This window comes from Cryptotermes secundus, unplaced genomic scaffold (assembly GCF_002891405.2).
Source record: "Cryptotermes secundus unplaced genomic scaffold, Csec_1.0 scaffold2553, whole genome shotgun sequence".
In the NCBI taxonomy this organism is placed as follows: Eukaryota; Metazoa; Arthropoda; class Insecta; order Blattodea; family Kalotermitidae; genus Cryptotermes; species Cryptotermes secundus.
The window spans coordinates 247,150-270,958 of record NW_019745135.1 but is presented as its reverse complement, the minus strand read 5'-3'; the positions used below and the strand labels follow the sequence as shown (position 1 = coordinate 270,958).

Below are 23,809 nucleotides of genomic sequence, written 5' to 3'. Positions count from 1 at the left end.
CCACACCCTCCGTACTCAACTGATCTTGCACCATGCAATTTCTTTCTCTTTCACTGCTTGAAAGCAAAGCTACATGGTCGTAGATTGCAGTCGTCCGAGGAGGTCGTCATTGCCACAAGAGATGCCTTATGGGAATTTCCCGCCAATATGTTCCAGCAGTGTTTTTGACAGCTATATCAATGTTGGCAGACTTGCATAGTGGCTAACGGCAGCTATTTTGAGGGTCGGTGTGGATCTGTGTAAGTGTATGTGAATACCTTGTAATATGATGCGATAAAACCACAGTCCACGAAATTAATGACTGTACCACATATGATAGCTCAGTTGGTATTGTGATGGGCTGTGGCCTGGATGGCCAGGCTTTGATTCCTGGCAGGGTAAAGATTTTTCTCTTTGCCATAGTGTCCAGACCAGCTGTGGGACCCAACCATCTTCCTGTCCAATGGGTACTGTGGGCTCTTTCCCAGGGAATAAAGTAGCAATGGTATGAAACTGACCACTTACCTCCTAGTGCTGAGGTCAAGAATGGTGGAGCTTCACCTCCACCCTCCCCTACATCTTCATGGCATGGTGCTTAATAACTATTTATCTGTTATCCACTAATCAGAAAACTAAATTTTTTAGTAGGCATGATGTAAATAGGGATACTCTTTCTTCTTTCAGTCACTTTACCTTTAAGATTGAGACTAGTATATTATGGACAGTGTTGCTAAGAGTCTGCCACAACACAGTGTCAACATACACAAGAAATCTGCAATCATGTAGAAACTCAAAATCAAGGAGCTTTTTATTTTTAATTTTGTGAATTTCTTGTCTTCATTCTTTTGTTGTTGGGTTTGCATTTGCATTGGTGTTTTATTTGTCATCATAATATTGTTATTGTTTCCATTAAGTTGTAACTGTTCTGAAGCTGTTTGCATGGCCACTCGTAGTCATGTCATATTTCAAATCACTTTCATCATCATTGGAGGATACAGTTATTTTCATCTTATACATAAGAATGATTAAGTTATTGTAGCTTAATTGATACTATAAAAATTATTTGGTTTGTGTGTTAGTTTTCCTTTAATAAAAATATCCTAAATATTCTAGTTAAAACTGTGTATTACTCAAACTAAACAGTTTAAATAATACAAATTATTGTTATATATTTCAGAAGGTTCATTAAATCTTAGGTGATAAGATTGTTTTCCTTATACCCTTTGTCAAAACAGAAAGATGATCTATCATCTTTGCTGTGTTTCATTGCTTCTAAGTCTCCTAGCAAATTGGTTCCTTAAATTCTGTCATTTTATTGCAATCCAGTACTGAAACCATCATGTACTTAATGTGTATTGATACTGTTTTCATTTTACAGAAGATTTACCAGAAACCTGAAACAGTTCACAAATTATATTTTCCAGTAATTTAAGTTTTGATTGTAGTGTCAACTTCACAGCACCAAGACTCCCTTTGAAACTTTTATGCTTGGCTTAACGTATACAGTATGTTATGTGAACAGGTTACATCATGCAAACAACGGGTAACTGACATATAATCGGGACATTGCATTATAACCATTATATCAGAAGCTGGGTTAGGTCAGTTAGTATAGCAAGTAGGCTACAAACTGGATGACAAAGGAGTCAGGGTTCAATTCCCACTAGAGGCAAGAGAATTTACTCTCTTTTTACATAGTACGTACTGGCTCCAGGACCCTTCCAGCCTCCTGTCTAAAGAATACCATGTGCATTGCCCAGGAGTAAGATGAAGCTGAAGAATCAAGTAATTTTAAAACTGTCACATCCATTTTGTCTGTAGTATGTGCAATACCATGGCAGTTCAAACATTATATCTGGTATGAAGGAACTGCCACTGCTCAATTAAAGAATAGCCCTGTTGCTGCAGAGGAGACATCACCATGAAACTTCTAGGTTTAAGTTTTATTTTGAACTGATTATTTGCTGATAGTCACAGCCAGTACAGTCTGGTAAACTTTAGAACCATTACTCAGTCAAGCAACATTGATGAAGAAGAGAGAATGATCTTAATGGAAGTGTGACCTGCATTACAGTAGCACACAATTATTTGCTGAAGCAACAGATGAGAAATCAATAGAGTAACAGGATTCCAATCAGTGACATGTCAGCTGCAAAGCCTGAGCATAATTTACTGCATTATGATGTATGATAAAATATGAGAAGGTAATTTCTTGAAACATTTCTGTTCATCTGATCCTCTGTGTATGTATACTTGTTTTCCACTTTTTATTTTGAACCAGCCTGATATTTTCAGTTAATTCAGTCAAATAATTTTATCAGTTGTACTTTACTTTGTTTTAGTATAAAATGAGCATGATTTTGCATTGTTTCTGCAGGAGATAAGGCAGGCAGCAGAATTCCTAGACCTTCCTGAGCTCCTAGTTTTTGTGAGCAATATTCAGTCTCATGAGGAGTTCCTGAACACAGATCTCAAACAACAGTACCGCAAGGTGAGGAGAGGAGAGATAATTGGGTACACCAAAATCAAATTAAATACAAGAACAGTGAGCAAATGTATGTGGTGTGTTAATCACCCCATATGCTGTATCATTGTATGCAAACATGCTTTCATACTATCTCACTTTCTTTCCTTAATGCTGATGTAGAGATGTACTATAAGAAGGAAATAAAATGACCTGTGTACAGACTACTGGATAGCAAAGGATGAAAATTAGTCATGTATTATTTGCATGAAATCTGAAAAATGAGCACATAATAATAAAGCTTCGTTATACATAAATATTCTCTGGAATACTGTTCCAAACAAAAAAATGGCTTGATAAAATTAAACATAGACTTGATTAAAATTTGAAACATTTTCTGCTGTGAGGTAGAGCTGGGACAGCTCAGCCACTGCAGTTGACTGGCTATAAGTCAAGACAATTGGAGCTTGATTCTCCAGCTCTGAGATCAACCCAGCCTCCTGTCCAGTGGATAATGGGGCTATTTGTGAAGGATAAAGTGACAAACATGCAACTCGAGCCGTAACCAGAAAATTTGCTTACAAACTTAAGTTGAAACTGTTTAGGACTGCTTTTGTTATCCTTGAGTATTTATGATAGAAGAATACATTTAAATTTTTTTTATTTCATATATTTCCTCCTTTTCTTCATTTTTGAAATCCAGAGTGGTGGGCAGATGCCTTATGTCCATCACTCCCCCATGAACTCCCACGAGAGTTGAACCAAATCAGTTCCTCACTCTGGAGATGTATGGTCAGCTCACAGAGTCTGTGCACTGTTCACTGTAAACTCCAAAATCAAAAGACCAACATTTGCAACATTGCTTTGAACATTCTAATGCTGGTTAGTGTCGTAAGGCAGGAAATGAAGTGTAACCAATCACTGGGCTTTGACACCAGAGCACCAAGGAGCCAGTGTATTGGTCACTTTCTTCACTTTATATATGTAAATTTGTTTTTTTTTTTAATATTTTCTTCATGGAAGAACATCTTTGTGTTAACAGTGTGAATGACTTTTTGCCAGTTCACGAAACACAGTGCTAGTCACTATTTTCCTACAGGCGGTGAGGCAGCGACTCCAGGATTTGTGCTTGGGACAGGGACTTTTCTCCGATATAGTGTTCCAGTTGGATGATGGCTCATTTTCAGCCCATCGGCCAATGCTGATGGCTCGCTGTGACATGATGAAGGCTATGTTTTCTGGAGACTTCCGAGAGAGCAGTGCTAAAGTTGTAAGTTCTTTTCAATCTCTAATCTTCCTTACATTAACCCTGTAGTAGACACTTTCCAAGTGGTTTGACCAAAAAGAATTCTGTATCCATTTCTTGTTTTCGCCATCCAAGCTACATTACCTGCCTATCATAACTTTCTGCAGTTCAGTACCCTAACAGTATCAACTGCCCTGTACATATTGTGAAATTTGTTATTATATAATTATATTNAAGCACTTTTTTTTGAATACTTGTAATTTATGTTCTTATCTGAAAGGAAAGAGGACTCACATCTTGGAGCTATAGAAAACAAATGAATGACTTGTTTTATTTGTCTTGTTCTGTAGTGTTCTAAAAAGTAGACACACTGGTAGCAAGTTTTGAATTGAATAAGAGCAAACAATTCCTGGATTTATTTTTTTCCTAATATCACAATGTAACAGTTTATGTTTCTTTTTGTTGGCGTTGTTGTTGTTCCCAGGTAACAACATTTTAAAATATTTTAATTGAATTGTTGTACATGATGATTCTGTTGCAAATTTTTGCGTTCTTGATGGCTTCTTTTAAAGTATATGTACATCTGGACCAATTTCTATTTAGTCTATAAAATGATATTTGTATAATTTTGTGTGAAATTTATGAGGTCTGATCAAAAACTATGAACAATAATTTATGTGGATACTATAATTGTGTACTTGTATGGCTGCAACATTAATCCCCATGCAGACATACTTGTTCCACCATTTCTGCCACTGCCAATAAAACTTGTCAAACTTGGTTATGGAATAACACATCTGCTCTGTTCAGTTCATTTCCACATCACAAAGTCTTTCACTGTTCAAGATTAGGGAAACAGAATGAAGTCATACAGTCTTGTTTGTGGAGTATGTTGTTTAGCTTTACAGGTGCATTGTGATTCAACTTGCACTTCAGTGTAATGCATTACTTCTTACTTGTGGTCTGGAGATGTTTGGTTTGAATCTTGACCAGAACACAGTACTGATTGACGTTTTTTATGGGTTTCCTCATTTCCTCTATGTAAATGTTGAGGTAATGCTTCAAATTAGGCATCATCCTTCTGCATCCATTACAGTTCATCCTTCACAACTCCTCCTATCATTCATTGCTTTATAATCTGAGTTGTTGACAGCGACATTAAATACAAGGTGAATGAATAGACAGAAGCATCTGAACATATGTAAAGACAAGTGTGACATAAAATGTAGATCTCATTCTGATCTAAAACCTCAATTTGTAACATTTTTCATTATTCTGAATATTTAAACTGTATCTTCTTGAAACAGGGAATTTTGAATCCTTCTGTGTTATGGAACTTGGGACCAGACTGTAACAATGTTTATATGGAAGGATACACTGCTCAGACATCTGGACCTTGCACGTGTGCTGGTATCGTAGTGAATTCCAGGCCAGTGAAGTCTACTGAAATAAAGAAGTTTCTGTGTCTAATTAGCTTTCTAACAGCAGATTTGTATTTTCAGTATGCACATCAGGGTGATATGCAGAAACACACAGTAATGTGTAGGATTTGAGGTTCTNCAGAACACAATCCTGATTGACGTTTTTTATGGGTTTCCTCATTTCCTCTATGTAAATGTTGAGGTAATGCTTCAAATTAGGCATCATCCTTCTGCATCCATTACAGTTCATCCTTCACAACTCCTCCTATCATTCATTGCTTTATAATCTGAGTTGTTGACAGCGACATTAAATAAATGGTGAATGAATAGACAGAAGCATCTGAACATATGTAAAGACAAGTGTGACATAAAATGTAGATCTCATTCTGATCTAAAACCTCAATTTGTAACATTTTTCATTATTCTGAATATTTAAACTGTATCTTCTTGAAACAGGGAATTTTGAATCCTTCTGTGTTATGGAACTTGGGACCAGACTGTAACAATGTTTATATGGAAGGATACACTGCTCAGACATCTGGACCTTGCACGTGTGCTGGTATCGTAGTGAATTCCAGGCCAGTGAAGTCTACTGAAATAAAGAAGTTTCTGTGTCTAATTAGCTTTCTAACAGCAGATTTGTATTTTCAGTATGCACATCAGGGTGATATGCAGAAACACACAGTAATGTGTAGGATTTGAGGTTCTCAGCAGCAGTGATTATGAAGATGCTTTCTTTTGAGATATAATGTCATGTAGTCTGTTGAATATCAGCCAGCGTTTCAGAGGAACATGCCACCTCCATCTTCAGGGTTGAAGAATGAACCAAGCAAGAAACCAGCATGAATCTCTGCTTGCTATCTACTTCATGTTGGATTCTTGCTTGGCTTATTCTTTGACCCTGGAGATGGAGGTGACATGTTCTTTCGAAATGTCATTTGACTTTAAACAGACTACCTGGTGTTATATCCCTTAAGACAGAACTCTTCACGAAGGACTGTGTTTGAAAAATAAGTATACTTGCCACTATATTTTATTTGAAAACAATAGTAGACCTCACTGTAGCAATTGGTGCCAGATCCTGTTCCCAGGTGTTCGTGAGGACACATTCCACAAGCTGCTTGTGTACTTGTACACTGATGATGTTCCTGCTATCTCTCCTGCACGTTGCCTCGACCTGCTTGAGCTGGGCAACCGCCTGTGTCTGCCCCGTCTGGTCAACCTTGTGGAGCGCCGTGTGGTAGAAGAGATGATGCGCCTCTGTGGTTCAGATGGTGCTGATGTGGTGGTGGAGCATTGTTTGAGACTCTTGGAACCATGCAAGGTAGCTGGCGGACATAATTAGTCATTTTCAAAATGGAAAAACTCTTTTGTGGCCTCTTGCATATTGTCTGTGTAGATATCTTTGAGTGTGCATGTGTGCCAGTTATAAACATATGTGCATCAGTTGTCCATTTGAACTAGATATGAAACCCAGCTTTATACTTTTTATGTGTTTTTGTGTAGGTGGGCCAGAGTTCAGGCAGGGACAGTAGTCCAACCACAGATATAATCAGAGGGATGCATTTCTGGGGGGTTGTTGATGGTGTAACACACCCCCTACCTAATGGTGGACGTGGGGCCAGGTGGACAGCCCACTCCTGCTTTCAGATCCATAAAACATTTGTATAAAGGGGAAGTAATGTTTGTCTGTCTGTGTGCTTCATATCTGAAACTGCTCAAGTTTTGCAGAGCTCTGGAATCACAGATGACCATTAGAAGTAATAGTAGAGTCCATTTAGATGGACATTTGTCTCATGTGTTTCTTATTAAAAAACTGATGTAAGAAAGGAGATTCTTTGTTGACATTACCTTTCAAATTTTATCAGAATATACTATTAGAAGGTCCAAGAAAACCACGTATGACTGAAATTGAATAGGATATGTCAGCTTCTAGCCTGTTCTGATGATGTAAATTTGTTGGGAGAGAACATAAATACCATAACAAAAGACACAGAAGCTCTAATCAATGCTAATAAGGAGGTTAGTCTATGAAGTAAACACAGGGAAAGCTAAGTATATGTTGATATCTCATCACCAGAATTCAAGGCAGAATCATAACATAAAGATACCTGGTAGATATTTTGAAAATGTGGCAGAGTTCAGATGTTTGGGAACAACAGTAATGTGGCAAATTTGGTTTTTGAAGAAGTGAAGAGCAGATTAAATTTGGGTAATGCTTGCTTACATTCAGTTCAGAACCATTTGTCTTCTTGCCTGCTCTCTAAAAGCATAAAGATTACAATATACAGAACTATAATTTTTTTCCTGTAGTTTTATATGGGTGTGAAACTTGGTGTCTAACATTAAGGTAGACTGATGGTGTTTGAAAATAGGGTGCTGAGGAGAATACTTGGACCTGAGAGGGATGAAACAATAGGAAGTTGGAGAAAATTACATAATGAGGAGCTTCATAACTTTTACTCTTTGGAAAATAAAATCAGAATGATCAAGTCATGGAGGCTGAGATGGGCAGAGCATGTAGCATGCAGAGGGAGAAGAGGAATGCATACTTGGTTTTGGCGGGAAAGCCAGAAGGAAAGAAACTACAAGGAAGATTTAGACATGGGTAGAATAATATTAAAATGGATCCTGGAGGAAAAGGGTATGGTGGTATTGATTGGATTAATATGACTCAGGATAGGGGCCAGTAGCAAGCTCTTACGAACACAGTTATGAACCTTTGGTTTCCATAAAATGTTTGGAAGATATTGAGTAGCTGAGTGACTGTTGGCTTCTGAAGAAGGACTCAGCTTCATGGAGTCAGTTTTGTAGTAGGTGATTTTAATATCTGTCCATGTCTTTTCAATCGACCCCCTGCATTATATGTGAAACCAATAATGAACTTCATTATTTTTATCAAAGATGTTTTGTTATACAAAAGTAACTTGGTATGTAACACTATTAACTTTGCCATGATTTGAACTGGGACCATATTAATGCACTTCTAGAGCATTAATGCTTCAAGACCTTGCATAGTTAATGAATGTGTATGGGTACGTTTTGCACATGCAAGTGTATAGTTTATTCTTTTATAGTGTAGCAAATAAATCTGTTTACCAGTAGGTGTTATTTTCTTTTAACATCGATGTTTTTAATACTGTCATGCTTTGTATCTAGTGCATGCCTTCCTTGAGCAGCGAGCCATTTTTATCAGTATACCATGCACTGCACTTATCATTTTAATGGATATACTATGCAGATGATGAGCACATTTTTTTGAAACTTACACCGTTTGTCAGCAGTGTGTCTTATAGTTTTTAAAGGGGTGGTACCATTTAAACATTCTCCTTTGTATAGAGGAAACTTCTCTTTTACACATCATAATTCTTAGTGGGATAAAGTACTTTTTGTCTCTCTTATATTTTCCTCTAGTTGATTCCTGTTTTCTGTCTCAGCAAGGATAGGTCAATCAATGATGTAACCACGAGCTGAATGATCATGTTATTTATTCTCAACAGGAGTGATTTTATTCTTTTCCACCTCTTTGTCCTAACTATTTCTGAGACAAGCTGACCACTTTTCTTCTCACGCCTAGAAATTTTGAGGCTTTACCTGTACAATGTGTAGGAGCCACAGAAGCAGAAAACTGTCTTCTTGTATGTTGCATAATATAGTTTGACCATGTTGAATCACTTATTTTTACTTAAAATCTGTCTGTAGTTGCACAATGCAGATCAGCTAGCAGATTGGTGCATGAGCCACCTCTGTACCAACTACAACAAACTGTGCAAGATGTCACCAAAACTTCTCAAAAGCCTTCATCCAGAGAATCAGGACTACCTCTGTGAACATCGCTGGCCTCCAGTGTGGTAAGACTTCTCAGATGACATTCATATAATTTATTTTGTAGAGCTTTAATTAAACTCTGTATAACGATCATGGCCACATAGAAGTAACTGCAGTGAAAAGATCGTGGTTTACCCCAAATCCCTGGTTTTGCAACCAAGTGCTGGGTTTTCCTTAAGTCTGATATGGGTTGTTTGTANAAACTGTCTTCTTGTATGTTGCATAATATAGTTTGACCATGTTGAAACACTTATTTTTACTTAAAATCTGTCTGTAGTTGCACAATGCAGATCAGCTAGCAGATTGGTGCATGAGCCACCTCTGTACCAACTACAACAAATTGTGCAAGATGTCACCAAAACTTCTCAAAAGCCTTCATCCAGAGAATCAGGACTACCTCTGTGAACATCGCTGGCCTCCAGTGTGGTAAGACTTCTCAGATGACATTCATATAATTTATTTTGTAGAGCTTTAATTAAACTCTATATAACGATCATGGCCACATAGAAGTATCTGCAGTGAAAAGATCGTGGTTTACCCCAAATCCCTGGTTTTGCAACCAAGTGCTGGGTTTTCCTTAAGTCTGATATGGGTTGTTTGTACTTCCTAGTAACCTCACTAAGGGTGGGTTGGTAGGTGGATGGATGGATGGATGGAAATTTTGATTTGAATGCAGAAAATCAACGACTATGACACAACCTAATTGGAAGTTCCATTTGCACTGGAAAAATGCCTGCAATAAAACTACTTTACTTACCTAATGCTACAACAGCTAATGAAAGAGTATCCTCCATCATTAGCACACATTTTACATTGGCTTAAATTGTGTAATGTGTTGAAGTTCACCCTCCATTTCATTTTGTAAGGCTTCTAAAGTGTTTGGGTTGTTTCCTTAAACCTCCTGTGTCAAGTTTCCCCACACATATACATCACATATTCAGTCTGGGGTGTGTGACAGCCATAACTCTTTCCAGATTATTCATTCATCAAAAACAACCCATAATACCCATGCTGAATTTTATGCAGTATTTGCTGGCACATCCTATCCTGCAGAAAATACATGTAACCCTTTTCTTCTAGAGCTAATTCTTCAAAGAAGAGCTCCAGAATTTCTTTCACATACCATTCTGAATTAACTGTGCCCTGAAAGCATATGGGACCTATGATTTTTGTAGTGTTTATGGCACACCAGGCACCACCAGTTTGGTCATGTAATAGGATGTGCAATGTAACATGGATTTTCAGTATCCCAATGGCATGTGTCATGTGACTACTGATGGAATATCCTTTAAGAGCCTAGCAACACCGTATGGAGACCTTTAAAGTGTAGCCTAGTGGCCGTGTGACACCGTATGGGTACACGCAGTCCACGCATGTGCACAGTGTTTTAAAATCTAATTTTAAGATAGAAATTCTTGTTCTACTTACATTATTTTTGAGCACCGCTTTATAAGTAGACAGTCTTCCCTCTTGCATCATCTAACTGAATGCAGAGTCCGATGTTGCAATTCATGCACTTTGTCTGGATGTAACTCCGTTTCGCATGCGAAGAGCACACACGACACCTCAGCCTCGTATTAGAGGAAGTCGGCCAGTAATGTCGAGTGGCCTCCTCTAATTGTAACGCTTATAAAACATCGCAATTTCAACTATCCACCGTGGCCTCATTTCGCATGGAAGAAGCCAAAATTGAGAGGCTGCTGATAAATGACACCGATTCAGAATGCGGTACAGACGACTCTAAAAGTGGTGAGAAAGCAAGGTGGCTGTTTCGAGAACAGTACCTCTTTGTGGCTAGTCTGAGATATACACAGTGCGATAAGACTTCACTCACATTTGTGCATACAGAAAGGTTCCGACGTGACTGGAGAATGTGCAGTACTAACATAAACTTCCTCCCCTTTTGCCAGATAAGACATAGTAAGACAGGATGTCAGCAGCATGCATTTGTACTGCAGNCACAGCATTTTCAGTAACATGCTTACAATTTTTAATGCTCTGCAATGGCGGACATTTAAATTAACTCCGGCTTGCTGCCATTACGGGAATTTAAATGGCCCGTCTCTTAAAGGATATATGTAGGTCATTTCAGAAATAATGCACATAATTTTTTGTTTATGTCCATATTTATTTTTTTTTTAATATCTCTTTACAATCCTTCAATATAGTTCCCCTGCTTCTCAATGAGTCCCAACCTGTGGGAAGCTTTACTATTCCATCCAGAACACCATCTTTGTTTATCTCTGTTTGTCAAATGGCTCGGGTAACTGCAGCAGGAAGCTCTTCCAGGGAGGGAAAATGACGGCCTCGCATAGATTGTTTCAGCTTTGGGAATAAGTCGAAGTCTGGTGGGCTCATGTCCGGGCTTTAGGGAGCATGAGGCAACACCTCCCAACTGTATTGGCGCAGCTTTGCTGTTACGACATTCCCGATGTGCGGGCGAGCATTGTCACGGAGAATGATTGGCCCAGCCTCGAGCAACTGAGGTCGGTTTTTGTGCATTTTTCTGCCCAGATTTTGCATAAAGTCATGATAATAAACTGCTGTGACACTTTTCCCGCACAAAACTCTGTCTGTAATGATGATTTTTTGGTGATCATAAGCAAAGATCATCATTTGTTTGACCTTTGATTGAGATCGTCGTAATTTATTGGGTCATGGGGAACATAGACCTCTCCACTTGTTGGACTGTGATTTCAACTCTGGTTCAAAGTCTCTAACCCACTTTTCATCAATAGCGTCAAGTCGATATAAGAATGCTTGACCTTCAACGTCGAATCTTTGTTTCAGCAAGGTTGCAATGTCGAGGCGTTCTTGCTTCTTTTCAGCAGTCAAGCAGTGAAGGACCCACTGCGCAGAAATCTTTCTCTTCTTTAAATCATTTTTCAGAATTCGGAATATTGACATTAGTGGAATCCCTATGGTTTCAGAAAGTTCCTCACATGTCGCACGACAATCTTCTTCAAGAGCATCTGACACAAGTTTCACACTTCGTTCATCTGTTGATGTTTTCGGCCTTCCTGGCCTTGGATCATCGTTTATGCCCACATGACCACCACGAAAACGACAAGCCCAGTGAGAAACTATACTACAGTCCACTGTTAACTCGCCACAAACTTCACTTAAAGCACTGTGGATTTCTGTTGGTTTTTTTCCACGTGAAGTTTCGATCTTAATTTACAACATTTGATCTTCAACAGTCACAATACCCAAGAACTGTGCAGGCTCCACTTCTAACTCATGTTATTTAAGAACGGAGTACATTATAAATGAAACAAAATAACGCGCTCCTTTCTCAAGCCCTGAACTGTAACTGACGTGAGGCTCACTGTTGTTGCTTCATCTAATCCGCATTGTTGCCAACCTGTGCATTATTTATGAAACGACCCACATATGAACACTTCTGTTATAGGATTTCTTCCTTCTAATGTAATTCTCAACTTGCACTCACCGTTGAGTGCTGTATCTCACCATAGTTCAACAGAAGCACAGTGAATACACTCAGGTAACTGGTCGAATGAACATACATGCAGCAATAGACAGAAATGAACTGCCAACTTGTTATAACAGCGGCTGTGTAACAGCAGACTATGTCAGTGCACAAGTCAGTACATGCTGCTCACCAACTTGCTAATTGATTCGTCATCATCATCAGTAATCTGTCAAGACGACAGGTCCACAGTCTCTTCCAAAACAATTCCTCCACTTAATGCGATCTAGAGCTTTCTCCTTCAAATGACAGTATCCTCTTCTGTCCCCAAGGTCATCCAGCATCTTCTTACGTCTTCTTCCTCGTCTTCTTGTCACTTCTATCCGCCCATCTATCTTTCCTTCGATAGCTTCTTTTAGAAGGCAGTTTCTGCATAAAACATGACCAATCCAATTAGCCTTCCGTTTTCTTATTTCGTGTAGGATATTCCTCTGCTCACTGACTCTAATTAACACTTCTTCATTTCTCACATAATCGGTCCAACTGATCTTCTCCATTCTTCTCCAACACCACATTTCGAAGCTTTCCAGGTGTTTCTGATCTACTGCCCTAAGTGTCCATGCTAATTGATTGCTGGAACAAAATGTTTTTTAATTGTTGGCTGAAATCCCCTTTATATGGATAATGTACTCGTATTGAGAGTAATTGTTAATTTAATAAACTATATCAATAATATGCTTGTATGTCTGTCTATGGTCTGATGCATCACAGACATCAGTATTATGCTCTTTGTCATTGGAGGTTCCCAGATCTTGGTACATTGGAGCATTACCAGTACCATGGTGGTGCACACTTGTGGAGTGAGAAAAATGCTAATATATATTTATTGTGGGATCTTGAAATTTTGCATTTTATCTTGACTAAAGGAATTATTTTAAGGAAATGTAACTACAGTAATATTGTGGCACATCCTTACATTACAAATGGAGAATAGCTGTGATTGTGTCAAATAAGAAGTTTCAGATAGCTGACAAGGGTTGGTCCTCCATCTCAGTGAATGGGTGAAGACCTAATGACCCCTCATCATAAAAACTTAGCATGTTGTTACACTGGACCTTGGACTTTTATGAATTGTTGAGCATGCCCTAAGCAGTGAACAGACTGGAGCCTGGAATGTCAGGAGTCTTTGAGGTAGATTTAGCACATTGTATGAAAGAGTTTACCTACCTACCTACCACTCGGTAGTACAGCCCTGGGTGAGCCTTGGCCTCCTCTACAACCAGTTTCCACAACCAGTGCATGCTGGCATAGGAATGGACCCACGCATAATGACCCAAGGCTGGTTGTTAGGTTTCTAAACAAAATTCTTTTTACAGGATGAGGTTGTTAGCATCATGCCCAACCCCCAACCTGGAGGACCAGGGTGTCACCCTTAGTCTGGACTCTACCCTTTAACCTTTCTGGCATTGGTGACCCTACCAGTAGTTAAACTACCGGTGGCATAGCTCTCCAGGTCATAGAGTCACGCAAGCTCCACCACCACCACAAGGTGGAGACACCTTTGAGGGGTGCAAGAGTTTACATTAAATTAATAATTGTAGATGAGCTGTAGTTGTAAATATTACATTTTTTTAATTGCAGTAATAGAAATTGCACCACTGTTAACGTACACAGCAACATGTTTCTGATTGTTAAGACTACAACATTCCCATATCACAATGTTCATAGAAACACTTGGACTATTGGTGAGAAGATTGATCCTTCCCCATTGCAGCCACAACCATACTTCTTCTCACATTTATCCCAGAGGCTAGGTCTAAAAATGTGGCCTGTGTAACATTTTTACATTGTGAAATGGGATGAAATAAGGCAGGACATCCTCAGGGTCAGAGCCGTTACATTGAGAGCATACTTAATGTCGTTGATGAAGGTATCATACTCCCTGCAAATAGTGTTACGTGTTATTCTTTGTGTACATGTGGCATATTTTTCCATAGGTCTTGTCTAATTTGTTAGTGTAGGATCACAAAAATGCACTCTTTAGAAACTGACAGAGGTAGGTATCTCATGATGTAAGATCTGGAGAATTGTAATGATAGAGGAATTCAGTTCTTCTGGAAATAAGGTTTGGCCTAGCTGTATGATCTCCATTGCAGAATTTTCCAAACTAATAGAAAGTATATTTTATGTTGAAAAGTGTTTTCACGCACATTCATCACAGTTTTATGGCTACCTAACCCAGCAACAGGGATAGGAAATGTGACATCTTTCTCTGACACACAACAAAGTCTGTATCCTATCATGTACATTCATTGAGATGCTGCCATATTTCAGGCAACTTTACTCGTATACTGGACCGTATTGTACAGCACTCGTGTATTGTACCTTATATTTATAATTTAAGAGGAACTTTATAGCTTCAGTGCAGAGATATTGTGTAATTTTTTGGTTTGTTTGCAGGTACTTGAAGGACTATGATTACTACCAGAAATGTGTTCTGGAACGTGAACGAGAAGAAAAACCTTCACTGAAACGTGGCCGGCAAAACTCAGGGTGCCTGTGCTTTTCGGGAGGAAAGTCCCGAAAAGAAGAGCGAGGTACTCTACTTGGCAGGAGTAGTGGTAGCACCACAATTCCGGGAAACAATTCTGGTGCAGTTGGTGAGGGTGGTGGAGCAGCAGCTGTATGACAACGCTGCACAGGGCATCGCAGTGCTGGCCCACTTGCACTTGTGCTGCTGGTTGCGGTGCTCACTGGAGCTGTTGGTGCTACTGCTCTCATGCTGCAGATTCTAGCCGCGTGATAGAGGGCCATGCCCACTGCTACCTTCTCTGTCATACTGCAAGTCTTAACTGGTAAAAGTGGTCAAAGATGCTTCATTTCTACAGGAGTGATGTTGGTGAGAGCAGTTTTATGTTGCATAATGTTTGCATTTCTGTGCCAAATGTTGGGTTATTCTAGCATCATAATGACTCTTCCATTTAGTAGTAATAATACTAACTCAAAGAAATAACAAAATTCATCACTCCGAAATAGTAACAGGTAACATGTCTGCAGCAAGTTATGTCACAGTATATGCTTATTATCATTTCCAAACACATTACTTTACATTTGTGCAAAATGTACCATTGTCATTTTCTTCGTTAGATGACTCTAAAATATTTCAAAATTGTGAAAGGATGTAAATGAAGAGTTCAACTTCCTATTTTCATACTGAACCCAGAACTATATTATTACTTGAAGTAAAGTTACACAGATAATGAGCATGGTGAAGAATTCCAAGGTTAATTGCATGAGTCATTATATTTTAAGAAAATCAGTTTCAATTTTAAGGGATATTTTGCTCCCAAGTAAAGGTAGAGCTTGACATGGAGGGTAATGACAGTAGTGAATTTGTAAATGGCTTTCCTACTTTTGACTGAGAACCTTAACCTCAAGAAGACTTACATCAAGTGTCATAAAAGGTAATAGTCATTTCATTTTTGATCTGAACATCATGGGGTGAATGGTTAATATTCCTGGAGGTTCTGAGATCCAATCTGGTCCTCAGAGATCAGCTGTTCTAACAGGTGTCTTGTGATTCCCTCAGTCCTTCTAAGAAAATACTGATAAGAAAGAAAAATAGGTCATAACTGCTTCCTTTCACTTTCCAATCATCTTTCACATTCATGTGTTACCATTTGACAGTATATGGTTTATGAAGTTTGAAAGGAGTCATGTAACCCATGAATCAATCAACCTTCGGTGTCAAAACATATTCTACCTTTTCCAGATATTCATAGGTGGTATATGTTTTAAAATATATGTACAGTTATTTTCCTTATGGCATCCAGTGTCCCGTCTGTAAGAAAAAGTTTCAATTCCATGAACAAGGCACAGGATAAACCTTTGTTGTTTGACTCACTGTCATTGTTTGTCAAAGAACTCAGCCATATTTGTTTGAAGGAGCCCTATCAAATGTTTTGCTTAATTTTCCATCTCCAGTTGTTAGTTGCTCAGTGAAATATGCTTATTGAATGTAATTTTATGTGAGTCTCCATCATAATCTCTACTTTGATTGTTCATTTCTGCAGAATAATATCTAGAGGACTGTTTTTATGTCATTGCTCATCCACAGAAACAGATCCATCCAGAATCATTCCGGTCTCAGCAGTATACTTTCTGTCAAGCTTGATCTTAGTGTCCGAACTGTTGATCCACAGCTTCGTCCTCCATTAGAGAAACTACAGTTAACTCTGTTTTATCTTGTTTACTCAGATCTGTCTTGTCAGATTGAAGAATTTCTGTTATAGAACTGATGCCTTTTTGTTCCTAGTATGTTGAATGTTATTAAGTATTCCATATAGAATTTCATTGTGTAAATCAGTTATAGTTACTTTCTTGTTTTATATAGGCACAAAATTTCTGGAAATTTAAATTATTTTATATACCCTCATGCATAATGTTTTGTGTTATGTTCGGTGTTGGTATTTGTCATGTCTTCAGTTGTAATTCTGGGTATAGACTTTTAATCGTTGTTTGTAAACAAATATGTTACACATGCCAGTAATAAGTAGATTTGTAGACTGTTATTTGTAGTGTACAGTACAGAATATGTAGGGGCTGGTCTTCAGAAACCCACTGCTCTTTTGTCAATCTATGACTCAAAAAATGTTGGCAGTCATTGGTATAGACTGAAATCTGTTATACGGTGGGTACTGTTCATGGATAAAGCTATAGTCATGACCTCTCTCAGGATTTTGCCTTCTATCATGTGGCAAAGTTATAACAATGCCTATATTCAACTCCACAGAATACCCAAAATTAATACATTTTTCCTGAACATTCTCAACGCTTCCAAGCAGGTAAACTTCAGGTTCTACTGAAGCAAGGATAACAGATTTTTTCACTGCTCGGTGTAAAGTTCCATTAGCAATGAAAAGTGGTGCCAGATGTTGTTTCTCCAAGAACTGCCTTGGTATATTAATGGGACAAGCTGATGGACATTTTTAGACAGTTAAATTTGGCCTTTATATAGTTGTTTTGAGAACAACACAAACTTTAGCTTGGGAGAGGCTACTGATTTTGTGTTTATCTTGCATGAAAATAATATTTCTAATACCAGTAAGCAGTATTTAAAGTAAAATATATTGTTGCATTTTCTTGTTTTTTTTTTTTTCCCTGGATAATTGTGATTTTTGGAGTTTATGATGGAAACACCACAACTAAAATTATGGAAATCAGATCTAAGGTCCAGAGATAGTGACTAACTCTATTAGTTGAGCCCAACTAAGTAGGATCTACCTGAAGACAGAGACAGAATTCAGTCTCCAAAACTTTATGTTTTAAATAAAAACAGGAAAATGGATAATGCCTAGAAACACAATAGTTGTGAAAAATTATGGCTTGCTGGACTATAAAATTATTGAGTGGCGACAAAGTGTTTTGTACAGGCAAAATCTCTAATGATAGTACCAGCTATAATCTGCACATATAGTAATGGTTTGCTATCTCTGTGATCAAACAAATACTAACTGCCCTGTGGGCAGTACGTCAATGATGATAAGTCTTCTACAATTGATTTTATATTTCCATCATCAAATGATTCCACCAAGCACCTGTCCTGCATTTTCATTTGTATACCTCATTTGTTAGTATACATCTACCCATATAAAGACAAATCACTGTAGGATCACAGTAGAATCAACTTCCAATGTATCACATATGAGTATATTATATATACCATAGACAATGGACAATGTCAAATGTAATTGTGGCCCAATGAATTACATTTGTAGACAATCAGGAGTTAGATTTATTGCTTTGAGTTACTATTGATTCCAAATGGAGGAATCTTATTTTCTTAGATGCTAAAATGTTAATGGCACAGCAGAGTCACTGGCATAAGAGTGTCATTTCTGCCACCAGAAATAATCCAAGTTGTTTGTGAGGCAGAGCAACATGGCCTGGTATTGTGAGGAATTACCAAAGGAAGACTTATTCATCATAGTTTTTGACTGGATGGTCCCTTATGTGCAACATGCAGATTATTTTAGTTTTCCCCTCAGAGAATATGCAGGTCTGGTTACACCAGAAATGACATTATTTACAACAGTATTCATTTTTCATGAGAATTAGAGAAGTGTTTACTCTACTTTTCTGATTCAGAAGAAAGGAGAGGCTTATGAATATCATTTCTTAATTTTATCCATTACCACATTAGGTAGTATGGACACACCATGCATACATTGTTTCTTAACGCATGTTTCAGCTCATTGAGCCATTTGATCTTTTTACACTCATCTCTCTTCATCTGCTATTGTTCCTACATTGGCCAGTGTTTACATATTGGAATATTGGTTTTTTTAGTAGTATGTAATGTCATTATATATAAAGAGGTATGTTCGCCTTCAAGGTTAAATATTAATTGTTAAATTTCAGATCATTAAAGTTTAACATATATAAAGTTTTCTTATATTTTTTATGGATGTAATATTGTGTGTATGTGTGTCTCTTCAACCTATGTGTTTCTTTGAGGTTCTTGCTGGTCTTGTAATGATGTAGTATGTGTTTTGTTGGTATGTAGGTATATGATTGTGTAATCTCCTCCTTTGTATTCCCTGTATTTGGGAAAGTGTTATGTCTTGTATGTGGTGGTTGTGAAACTAAGAAACACTGAATGCATGCTGTGTCCATACTACCTATTGTGCTGACAGAAGAAAACAAAGAAATTTCATACATGAAGTATGACACTAAGATGTAATATTTCTAATTATGGATATCATGTCTATAGACATATTTGCCCTCCTCTGTAATTTTTAAATAATGTTGATGAAACTTGGATCAAACATCATGCCATTAGGGACTGTCCAACATTTATATTATGAATTCCCTATCATATGTAGTACCAACATAGTAGATAATCAGATGGAATTATAAAATTAAAGTACAATAGTTGGACTTAAAATTTTTAAGAATCGTCATAAGGGAACCAAAATGAGATACAGTTAGGAAGAAAGCTGTCATGGAGGCTTCAGAAGCTTATGCTTTAAATAAGGTAGAAATGAAAAGCTAACAGAGATTTGATGATATTAAAAAAGATTAAGTGCCATATATTGGATGCCTTGGAAAGCCCTGAAATTAAATCTAGGAGGAAAAATACATGAAGAACATGTGAGAACAAATATGGTTAAGTGTTTAACAATATTAGAAAATCTGAAACATATGATCAGAGGTAGATGATGAATACAGTATACTATGACAGATATTTGGAGGCTTTTCATCTCTGGCCCCACATCTTGGTGGAAACATTGTCAGAAGAGAAGAGATAACATTTGACAATTGACTGTAATCAAGATATTTCATTTCATGCTGATCCTAAACCTGCATGTTAGACAGCACAGAATGTTATCACTTGTACTGTGTATGGGTGTTTCCCAAATTAATTTGGCTATGGAAGCCTTTCACACTCAGAAACTTTTGATGGAACAGACAGATGCCACTGTAGTGTGGGATGTTACATAATGTAACTGTGAAGAAAATTGAAAACCATATGTATGGAATGTTAAGCATGAAGTTTTTTCATTGCAGTATCATGCAGTTCCCTCTTTCAAGTTATTATTGATGTCAGAATATTGGCGTAAAAATCAACATTATTTTCTTTGGTAAAGAATATAGGTGCAGGTCCAAAATGACAGCTTTATTCTAGTGGGATATGGTTCAGGGCAAATTCATTATATACAAAATTCATTCTGGAAATTGACTTAAAATGTAGGATAGTCTGATGAGATGTGTGTAATGAATCCAGAAAGTTTGTTTCTGTATGTAAATTATTTGCTAGTTTCATGGTTTGTTGTTTCATCAACAAAAAATGTACAGTAAATTGAATTATATAAGAGCTGCCAAGAGACATCCATGCCATATGTCAGAATGTGGAAAGAATAGTTTTATGCTGATAAATGAGATGGAGTAAGATATGATACATTCTATGAGTGAAAAATTATAAGATTAGTGTACTAGCCTCTAGAAAGATTATGTATGTCAGTTGATTGAAAGTAATTCTTGCCTGTATTTGAATTATAATGGTTATTATTTGGGAAGGAAATATTGTATAAGTAATTTTTGCGGAATCTGTTTTTTGTGGATAGTGTGAGTTCTAAAAAAGTTCAGGATAAACATGTCAGGTTACTTGATTGTTCTTTTGCTTTTTAAGTATTAAGAGTTCCACATGGTTCTCTTTTGTCCTTTGCTGTAAAGATCACTGCTCATATTTTGAGAACATGTTGCACATAACCACATCAATCTCAGCTGGGAATTTGGTTAAGTTCCCCAAACATAATGTTGTTCCTTCTAGGTGATGCTGGAATAGTACTTTAAGTCCTTCTCTGGTCTCAGTATGAAATCATATCATGGTCTGGGTGGCTATTTGCTGGCCTTGTAATTTCATCCAAGAATGCAGAGTTGCTTCCTGAGTGCTACTGACAATCTTATGACATATTTCAGTGATGATAATTTGAAGTCGTATGATAGGGCTATTCTGTATGTAGTAAATATATTTTCATGGGGTTTAATTAGTGTTGATTTAAGAATGGGTCACGTATGCTTTCTTGAAATGGCTTGCAGGCTGTGCCTAGAGTGCTGTGGAAAGAGTTAAAGTAAGCCATGACTTCGTTCTCTGATTTATCAGTCATAATCATATTGCACTAAATGTTCTGGTTGAGTGACTGTCACTTCTGCTTTGTATTCAGGATATTCCATGTTTGAAACTTGGTCCAGAAATCATCTGTCCTTCCTCATCCTTTCAAATTTATCTTTTGCAGTAATCTTCCTTTTGGCATTGTGTAATCTGTACAGTTAGAAAAGTGTTATTGATGAATTCGCTGAAACAGTTCATTTTGTAGTACATGTAGTTTTACAAAGTAACACAAGCTCCAAAATCACCTCACACTCATAAGAATATTAATGTTACTGCCTTCTTGGCTTGAAATGTGCACCATGTTCCCATGGTATGGTGGTGTGCATATAGTAACTGCATGTGGTGACTGTTCAGTTTCAGAAAACCTCTGTTTTCAGGAAGTCCAAATAAATGCCATTTTCATGCATATGTGACCTCTTCACAGAAATGTACATAAATTTAATTGTTTTTGTATTACTAATATTAGTTATTTGAAAAAATTATTAATAAAATACTTAATTCCCTTCAGACATTTTGTGCAAATCAAACATATACATGCACTCAATAAAACACATTAAATACACTTATGCATAAGAAGAGAATATAACTTGCTTTTGAAACTGCAGCCATCCATTTTCGCTCACTTTTCTTATTAATACTTGAGCTATGCGATACTTTCAAATGGATTATTAAGAAATGGATTTTATACATCCTTAAGACTGTAATATATTTTCCCATAAAAATTATTTAATAGAAGAAAAGGAAAACTGAGAGACTTATATAATTGAAACAGCTTGAAGCTGTTGGACTGTCCATTTTTTCTTTCTTTTAAATTCTGTAATACCATTATTCTAATACATTGCTTCATTATTATAAAGTTGATGTTACTTTGGGCTACTGATTCTTTCAAAGGATCATCCATTACATATGGTTTAATGTAACAGTTCCATTTCTTGCAGCATTCATGATAATTTAAATAGGTTTTAAGTCATTGCTGTATTGAATACAATCTATTTTCTAATCTGAGTCTAATGCTGCTTAGCACAAATAAAATGGCAATCATAAGGAAAGGTGATGGTGAATCTGGTGTATTGTGTAAGGATGGGATTGTTTTCAGCTGTAAGAACAGTTTTCAAATTTTTTGAACTACATTTTGCTAAGATCAAGAAATGATGTGGTGTGTAGTATAAACAGTTTGCATAGCTCTGCTTCTAAACTCTGGTACCATATATTGGTGATATTTTACATCTTTATAAGATCTTATATAAAATATTTCTAATTCATAAGACAGTTTCAATTCATGGATGATGTTCCAAAGCAACAATAACTTGAGTTACTTAACATGTGGTTTCTTGTGTTAGTAGACATAATGACACAGATAGAACAGAGATGCAGTCTGGTATGTGTGTCAGTTTTTTGTAGCAGAATGATGCTGTGTGACTTTATTATGAGATCAACATTTTGAATGTTCAGAATTTTACTTATTTCTTTTTTGCAAATTATGGTATACTAGTGTGAAAAATGTGGACATTTAGAAGAATGTTTAACATAACAAGTTGATGTACAGATTATTTTTGGATATTTGGACAGTATACAACACGCGTCTCTTGTCAGTAATGAAAGACTGTGCTTACAGTCTTAGTTGGCAAGGTGTTGTGTTTGAATTTCATTTATGTCACAGGTGGTTCTTTTCCAGTTTTCATCATAATTTGTCATTGAAGTTAATTTCACAGTCTCTAGTGTAGAGTGTAAGATGAGATGCACAATATAAAGCTGCATCAAACTTAATGTCAAACACCCCTTCAATTGGTGCACCTTATTTTCACAAACAAGACTCCTGAAAGAGAGTCATGTCTGTATAGGCATTACATTTTTATTGTCCCCCATAAATCTCTCAGTTAATGTATGGTATCTTAGAAAAGAATAAGAATTGCAGATAATGAGGCAGATTCTTTGAATCATAGGTGTAACTGAAGTAATCTGAACAGTCAGTGAGTTCTAGCAAGTTTACTAAATTAGTGATTAACACAGACTTCAAGATCTAAACCTGAGGTTCAAGTAACCTAAATATGGTAGTGGAATTCCTTCCAGTGTGAATATAAGCTTAATGGTTGTACCACTGTGACCTGTCACTGGCTTCTTGTCTGTGAAAGCTGAATGCACCACCACTTGAAAGTGAGTTTGCCTGAAAACATTTGACACTATATGTTCTGTATACTACCTTTTATATACCCTATGCTCAGTTTAGTCTCATGCATGCATCTGTGTATGCTACTGACAGGAGGAGGAATTTTGTTTGTACATAATCAGAAATTTTATACATGTAAATGGCCAGTCTTTATTTACTGTAATTGGCAAATGAGGACTGTCTTGGTATGATGCTTTCTTTTTTTATTTCATAGTCATGAAACAAGACCTCGAGATATGTATTCTTGCCATGTCACTTTATTACTCTTCCATGTAACTACAATTCAACGTAATTATAACACAAAGGTTGAACAAAGAACTTTAGAATCTGTCCTTTTCGTGTTAACAACTCTCACTAGAATGTCAAACTGTAGAACTGTCAAACTGCCCAAAAAACACTCTCACTTCCCAAGTCCAAGTCACATTGCGACTGATCGTCAGTCATTCAGTCAGTCAGTCAGTAAGTCTTGGTGTCGAGCCCCATCTGGGCTCATGACCAGATATCTATTACTGTTGGGCATTTACTGTCTTGTTTTTGTGGGGCGCCCTCTGTGACGAGAGGATGGATCTGCCTTTTGTATATGATGCTGGCCCTTGCCAG

General features: G+C 37.2%; 1 protein-coding gene across 1 annotated transcript; it reads left to right on the top strand.

Moving 5' to 3' along the window:
* Nucleotides 1–2,326: 2,326 nt before the first annotated feature.
* On the top strand, nucleotides 2,327–23,527 carry LOC111875070 (rho-related BTB domain-containing protein 2-like; the record flags this gene model as incomplete). Its single annotated transcript, XM_033755711.1, has 5 exons — nucleotides 2,327–2,470; nucleotides 3,543–3,713; nucleotides 6,189–6,434; nucleotides 8,813–8,961; nucleotides 14,829–23,527. Coding segments are annotated over 5 exons (939 nt in total), but the record flags the coding sequence as incomplete, so codon positions are not given.
* Nucleotides 23,528–23,809: the final 282 nt, after the last annotated feature.